The sequence below is a fragment of the Macrobrachium rosenbergii genome, chromosome 11 (genome assembly GCF_040412425.1).
Source record: "Macrobrachium rosenbergii isolate ZJJX-2024 chromosome 11, ASM4041242v1, whole genome shotgun sequence".
NCBI classification, from domain to species: domain Eukaryota; kingdom Metazoa; phylum Arthropoda; class Malacostraca; order Decapoda; family Palaemonidae; genus Macrobrachium; species Macrobrachium rosenbergii.
Genome location: NC_089751.1, coordinates 27563897 through 27571897, shown reverse-complemented (window position 1 = coordinate 27571897; position 8001 = coordinate 27563897). Strand labels below are relative to the sequence as shown.

At 40.2% G+C, this 8001-nt stretch overlaps 1 protein-coding gene across 1 annotated transcript; it reads left to right on the top strand.

Moving 5' to 3' along the window:
• Nucleotides 1–311: 311 nt before the first annotated feature.
• LOC136843501 (uncharacterized) lies at nt 312–1383 on the top strand. The gene is made up of 2 exons (XM_067112037.1): nt 312–470; nt 634–1383. The coding sequence occupies exons 1-2, from the start codon at nt 312–314 to the stop codon at nt 1381–1383; spliced, it is 909 nt and encodes a 302-aa protein (XP_066968138.1).
• Nucleotides 1384–8001: the final 6618 nt, after the last annotated feature.

The window sequence follows — 8001 nt, the reverse complement described above, 5'->3', positions numbered from 1 at the left end:
CGCTGTCCTCGAATTCCTGCCAGACGACATCTTCGAGCAAGTTGCAGAATGGCTCGCAGAACTCAAAGCCCGTCACCTACAAACCACTGAAGGACCAGCTGAAGTCATCTTTCAACATGCCATCTGCCCTAAGAGCCAAGAAGTTCCTGGACAATGTGGGGTCAGCCATAGGAGAAGAGCAGTCATCACATATCTACAAGCAATTGCAGTGGCTGGTAATGCTATCCACTGCAAAGAGCCAACCCGAGTCAACCCTGGACCTTGTGAGAGGGGACATCCTCACAAAACTGCCCTGCTAAACAGTATAGGCCATGCCCAACGCCTCCATCACGCCCATCGATGAATTCCCAAGACTGGTCGATGCAGTACACATGGCCCACAAAACAGCAGAGCCCATCCAGCCACCTATAGCAGTCTACCAACACAGAATCCGACAGCGACCCAGAGAGACCGACTGCCCCCATCCACAAGTGACGCTTCCCCAAACAATTAAAAAACAGAAAAACCACGCGGAAGAAAAACAAATCACCAGAGGGAATGTGCTTCTTCCATTGGAAGTTTGGATGAAAGGCCCATAACTGTGACAAAAGGCTGCCTGTTCTCAAAAAACATGCAAAAGAGTTGCTGCTGCAGACCAGTTGCCTCGCAACATTAGCACTTTTAGGAGTAGACTTCCTAAAAGAACACAACCTGCTGGTGGACATAACATCAAAACAGCTGATCCCAAAACCACCCCCACATCATCACCACAACAGCAGATACGACAAACCGTACCCATCTCATCAGCCAGCCCACTACCAGCAATACGCCACCTTCTACAGGAGTTCCCAGTGGTCTTCCAAGACCACCTGCAGCATGACTAAAGCAAACCAGCGAAGCACAACATCCAGCACCACACAGAAACGGAAGGTCACCCAGTCCATGCCCGCTTCAGACATTTGGCCTCAGAATAACTCACCCACACCAAACAAGTATTCAGGGAAATGGAGAAGTCAGGAATATGCCAGAAAGCTCCCATCCCATGAGCATCCCCCCCTCCACACGGTACCAAATCCCAATGGAACATGGGGGCTGTGCAGAGACTATTGGCAGCTAAATGTTAAAACAAAGCTCGACAGATACCCATTGCCGAACATAGCAGACACCACCAACCAAATGAACAGCGCCAAAGTCTTCACCAAAATAGATCTGCTGAAGGGATACTTCCAAATTACAGTAGTCAAGAAAGACATAGAAAAGACAGCAATTATCACCCCCTTCGGCACCTACACGTTTAACTATAGCTGCTTCGGCCTTCGGAATGCAGGGGCAGCCTTCCAAAGACTAATGGACGACTTCTGGGCGATATTCTCTTCTGCACTGTCTACATCGACGACATCCTGATATTTAGCCCCAACCTCAAGCAACACCTAAAAGACGTCAAAGGGTGCTACAAATACTCAAGAAAATGGACTTGTAGTAAGGGAAGACAAATGCGAGTGGGCAAAAACTATGGTGAAATTCCTGGGACATCAAATAAGCCCAGACGACATCAAACCAACCATGGCCCCCCCCTGCAAAAGTAAAAGAAATCACCGACTTCCTGATACCAACCACAATCAAAACAGTACAAGAATTTTCAAGACCGACTAACTACTATCATCGATTTATACCCAATATTGCTAAAATCATAAGTCCAATATACAGTTGTTGGTCAAATATTCAAGATAATGCATTTTTATTAGCAAAGCAGGGAATAACCTCTGCAGCCACAGCAATCTCTCCTCTACCCCATAGGTCCCTCACTTTGATGACTGATGCGAGTAACATGGCAATGGGTTCGGTACTGGAACAGGACACAGATGATGGTCGTCGACTGCTGGCATTCTCCAGGAAAAAGTTGATGACAGGGGAACAAAAGTACTCCACATTTGATAGAGAGTTGCTGGCAGTCCACAAAGGCATCTGCCACTTCCTCCACGTACTCGCAGGATGGCAGTTTGTCACACAAATGGACCACCAACCCTTAGTGTTTGCCTTCATAAAAACCACAGACACATGGTCAGCATGACAGCAGCATCACCTGCAATAGCTGAACGCACCTGCGCCATCAAGTACCTGAAGGGGTCTTCAAACATTGTGGTGACACACTATCGAGAAACTGCACCAACACCATCCAGATCGGGCTAGCCTATCAAAACATAGCATTGGCACAAAAAGACAACGTAGACCGACAGCAACTATGGCATGACAACCTCACCCTCATGTGGGGTGACCTATCTATCAACAATGGAGAGACGACCATCGCCTGCAAAACAAGTACCAGACACCCTCACCCATACCAGACAGCAGGTCTCAGAAGGAAGGCTTTCAACCTCACCCACAACCTGTCCCACCCATCAGGCCACGCAACCGCCTGAATTGTGGTGGAACCGTACATCAGGTGGAGAATGAAAACCAACATCAAAAAGTGGGCCAGAGAATGCCTTCCATATCAGGCGTCAAAAATAACGAGGCACGTAGAAAGTGAAATAGGAGAGTTCCACACTACACACCGCCATCTCGCCCGCATTCACATCGGCATAGTGGGCCCTCTACCCACCTACGAGGGGTACGGATACCCTGTTCACCATCATCAACAGAAATACCAAGTGGCCAGAAGCAATACTGATATGGCAACAGACAGCAGAGAGTGGTGTGAAAGCTCTAATTGGATAGGTCAGCAAACATGGAGTCCCACAGATCATCATGAGTGACATGGGGTGGGGGCCAACTTCACACTCAGTTTATGGAACACCCTCACAGACAGTTTTGGGACAAAGTTAGTACACACAACAGCATACAGCCCACAAGCCAACGACATCATCGAAAGGCTACACCGATGTCAAGGAGGAAGTTGGAGAATGGGGTTACCTTGGGTCCTGCTGGACCTGATAATATCATCACACACAGAATTCGACGCATCTCCAGCAGAAAACCCTGTACAGAGAAGCATTAATATTGCCAGCAGATATCTTTCAACATCCACTGAGCTCAACATCCCCATCCAACATCCATAAAGCATTAGAACGAATAATGCCAGCCAAGACTATTTACAACATGGCTAGAAAAGTGTACGTCCCCAACGAACTGCAGAGCGTAAAATACGCATTCATATGAGTGGACACACACAGACCCCACCTCTACCCAGCCTACTCAGGACCATACTAGGTCATCCAAAGAAGAGACAAGTCCTACCAGATGACAGCTGATGTCAGGAATGTCCGGATCTCCATCGATCACCTCAAACAGCATACCTCCCAGACACTGATCTACTACCTTAGGTTTCTCTAAAGGGGGGAGGGGAGTCCTGTAGGGTTCCCACGCAGACCTACACAATCGTCCATTTTGCCTGGCCGTCCTAAATCATACCCTATGGGCATCCGCTCCTCACAACATGCATCTACAGACATACACGCCAAGCACACATGTAAAAGAAACACAGCCAACATCATAAATTCTTTTTATGTATACTGTCATTCATAATCATGTAACATCAAATGTATCATTCATAATAGAGGAAATATAATGTCAGCTTTCCAGCTATATCTATCAGAACTTGACATTTCTGTTGTTGTTTTGAATAAATTAGTAGGTTTGTGTACACTGCCCCTTACTCACGACTTTACAAAATATGTATATGTTTATATATATATATATATATATATATATAATATATATTATATATATATATATATATATATATATATATATATATATATATATATATATATATATATATATATATATATATATATATATATATATATATGTATGTATATACACACATATATATCACACACACATATATATATATATATATATATATATATATATATATATATATATATATATACATATACATGTAGCCTAGGCTATCTCAAAGACATTTCTATTTCTATGGAATTGGTGAGAAGAAGTACTGTCATGTTCAGTCAGTAGAAGAAACAGGGAAGTTCAAACTTCTTTACAAAATCAACACGAGATCAATATTGTTCTTTGTTCATACCAGTGTAGCAAGAGATAATTTAACGTCGGTTAAACATAAAAAAAAGTTTAGTTCTCTTAGAGAACCTCGATAAGTAAACCTACAATTAGGAATGCGAAAAATACCTAAGAGCAAACAAATCGTTAATGAGCTTTGTTAAAGACTGCATGATTGAACGGACAACGTGAGTACGCATACCATGCACGAGAAAGACACACGACGCTGAAGTTGGGAAAAGGAAGAATGAGGCCTAAGAAATGGGGAAAGCGCATGAATATTCATGAAGGTGATGGGGAGCTTCACGGTCATTTTGCAAGAGTTTAATCAAAGAAAAACTGGAACTTGCCAATAAAATACGTCGTGGAAACTACAATTTCATTACTGAAACGTGGAATGTAATGTCAAAGATGATAATATGTATATGCATATACATATATATATATATATATATATATATATATATATATATATATATATATATATATATATATATATATATATATATATATATATATATATATATATATATATATATATATATATGCGTGTGTGTGTGTGCTTGTGTGTGTGTGTATGGATGTATGCATGCATAAGTGTGTGTGTTAATTTTGAGATGGTTTGTATTTATGATAATGAATTATTTTTTTCTATAGCATGGGACCTAGGCACAACACTATTTACTGTCAACATTAATAAACATTTATTATGACCTGAACCTGACTAAGTAATGTGTATTTTGATTTTGATATATTAAAAGTGGGCTGCAATTGTACACAATTTTTTTATTTAGTCGAGTTACATCTAAGTCAAAATAACAGCAACGATCCCCATCCCTCTCTCTCTCTCTCTCTCTCTCTCTCTCTCTCTCTCTCTCATAGCAAAATACTTGGGTAAAAAATTCATCAGTGTTTAAATCGAAGCACTTAAATTTCTAAAAAGGACTAAATAAAATGTGCTTTAAGATGCCATTGTGACTGTTTTTACCACATGCAGCATATAAATCTTTCTTACACAAATATTACGAAAGCATATAAAGCTTTATCCTATAACTGACAAAGTTATTTTTGCAATAATTTTCTTCGTGGTTTTCCAGCAACCTTTTTACTATTTGCTCATTACGCGTGTGGTTCCGCCCTCCTGCGAGTGTTTTTCCTTCCTCTTATCGATATGCTCCTTTCTAACGATATCGTCTCCTTCATAATGGATATTAATGAGCTTCTCTCATTTCTCACTGGCACTTTTTCTTTTTTTTTTTTTTGTCTTTTCAGTGCCGAGTCCCTTTCCTCGGGTGTTACGCCTGCATCTGGGTTCTCGTTACTGATTTGTGTGTTCTCCGTGGTTACATTATTATCTTTCGCGTTTTCCTACCAGTTGGTCTTGCAATTAAAACACTTAAATTAAACTTCAGACTCTTGAAAGTACTTTGGATGATCTGCAAAGAATCATTATTCACATTTTCTTCTGACTTATCGCAATCTCAGAGAACCAAACGTTATCACCCATCATATAGATATGAACGAAAAAATATGCCGTTTTTATCTTACATTTGCAAATAAGAGTCACATAACCGAGCTGGTGTTAGCTGAAAAAAATACAAAAAAAATTTCACTCATATTTGCTGTGAAAAAATACTCAGTGAAAAGTAACATATATAAGGTTTTGGCATCATGCACAACTATTATATATTCTAAATTGATTCATATTTTGTTGTAGTTTATCTCAGTCTCTGTCTGACAAAGTGTAAGATGCAAAATATTTTTAGAAAATACTGATGTAAATGTTGATTGCCACAAAAGATACCTAACAATGTTTTCCTTTTACCGCCGTTTGTAAGGTTACCCTTCGCTTTAGTATACTGAGAGTGCATTCATTTTCACGATGGATTCATCTGTATTCATGTTGTGTTTATTTTCCTGCTGCAAAATAGCAGAAATAAAAACTCGAGAAAACGATCTGAATTTGACGGTAAACATTTCCCGGGCTCAGGCAGAACAAAATATTCACAAAAAAAGTTGCATATTAATTTGATTCTTAAATTAAGCACGCAAAACGTCTATGAATAATCTTTTTTTCCAGTGATATTTTGTTTATCGTCATTTATGTCTGGTACTGCGTGGCAAAGAGTAAGAAATCATTTCTAAAAAAGTTATGAATTTCGATGCGGGAGTCAGGCTTGGCTGTTTCGGAAACACTCATTTAGAGAGAGAGAGAGAGAGAGAGAGAGAGAGAGAGAGAGAGAGAGAGAGAGAGAGAGAGAGAGAGAGAGAGAGAGAGGAAAAATATAAGTAAATAGACATTTAAATAAGTAAATAAATAAACATATAAGACGTGGAGAGGGCGAGAACTTTCGTGAATAATTGTACCTCCAGGGAAATGCGAATGGAGGGTTACAGAGCCTAGGTTTTCTGGTTGTCGGTGCAGGCTCTTTATTTTCTTTCTTCAGGAGTTCCAAAAGCGGGAATACTGGAGCAGAAGTGCCAGGAGCAGGATCATTCCCTGTGGTGCCAAGTGTTAGGAACCACCGGCAGACGAGACGGATGGCCTCAGGGACTCTCAAAACTTTGAATGCCATATGACGAAGTCCCCAGATTGCCAGATATCTTTGTTTAAGTACAAGAGCACTGTCGTTGCAGCTTCACAGAGCTCCATGGAATGACAAGATTTTCCTGTCGGATGCATTTGTGCCGTACAGAATAAACGTATGTTGCAATGCAAGCTGTGGCAAGTATAGCAACATCTTGTCTGACCATTCTGTAATATTCCACTACTTGATCAAAGAGGTACACTTACTTGATTTCTAGATATAACCCTTTATTTCAAGGGGATGTCGCATGACCTTTTCTTGGAATTCGGACCTCCAAAACTTCCTTAAACCTCTAAAACACTGTATAGTATTCATTGCCGACTCCTTGGAGGTTCGTAATAAAGCAACCAAATGTAATATCTATTCAGCAAATTGTAAAGATGGTGCCCACCCTTCAGTAGTGAAGGGAATAGTGAAGGGTATTAAGTGGAGCATCCTTCCTCCAAAGTTTTTAAGTTCAGTGACCATTTGGAAGAGGCAGAGTGCCACTGATATGAACGCCATTTCATAAAGTTTTCCAGTCTGTTGGACTCAACCAGCCTATAATAATTAGGCTATCCATGAACATATGATTGTTGGATAACGTTCAAGCAATGTAAAAGCTATCGCACAAAACTTGTTGTCTTTCCCCCAACCACATGGCAAGAGTGAGTCATGCGGAATGTACAATTCTACACCATGTATGCATGAAGTCGTTGGATTGCAGGTTTATAGATAACCTCCCTGCGAATACGCGTTTTCCCTCACACACGGAGAGATTTTGTTCCAGAAAATTTAAAATTTTATATTCATTCTGTGGATATACCATTTCTGGCCACACTAAAATCATTTTCACACTTATCTACATGCACAGCCTCTATATTTTGGGGGGCGTGAAATTCCTCTGATATTTGATTAAACAATCTTGATTCGCCTTGTCTTTGAGACTACCAGAAATGAGTACATTTCGGTCTTTGCCCTGTTCTTTGGTAAATTTATAACTCACATCAAAATGTGGATGCCTGACCTGCCACTCAATCGTAATGTTCATTAATATTTGCGTTTCATGCGAAGTACAGAAATTATTTTATAACAATTTTTGTGCATATATTACGCAAACGATTATGTAATTTTGAACCTGAGAGGGATAAAATGACATTCTACTTAGGTTGTGGATAGCGTAGCAAAATAAGCATAACCATTTTAGCAGATGACAGGATCAAACTTGAACTTACGAAAGTTGAGAAATTAATTACGGAGGTAGGTCTCGAGCTTTCTCAAGTATAACTGATGATCTATACACCATGACAGTTTAAGCGAAAAAACTTCCGTTGAAATAAATAAGTCAAATTGTTATTTGCAGGTTTAAACTGTGACGTGAGTAATAACACAAAAACAAGGAAGGATTAAGGCAAAAGCTTCAGCCACCTAA

What these genes read in the sequence shown, in the direction of transcription:
- LOC136843501 (XM_067112037.1), top strand. Translation starts at nt 312, where the DNA reads ATGCCCAACGCCTCCATCACGCCCATCGATGAATTCCCAAGACTGGTC. An exon ending in CCGACTGCCCCCATCCACAA is followed by an intron (nt 471 to 633) that starts GTGACGCTTCCC and finishes TTGCTGCTGCAG; the next exon opens with ACCAGTTGCCTCGCAACATT.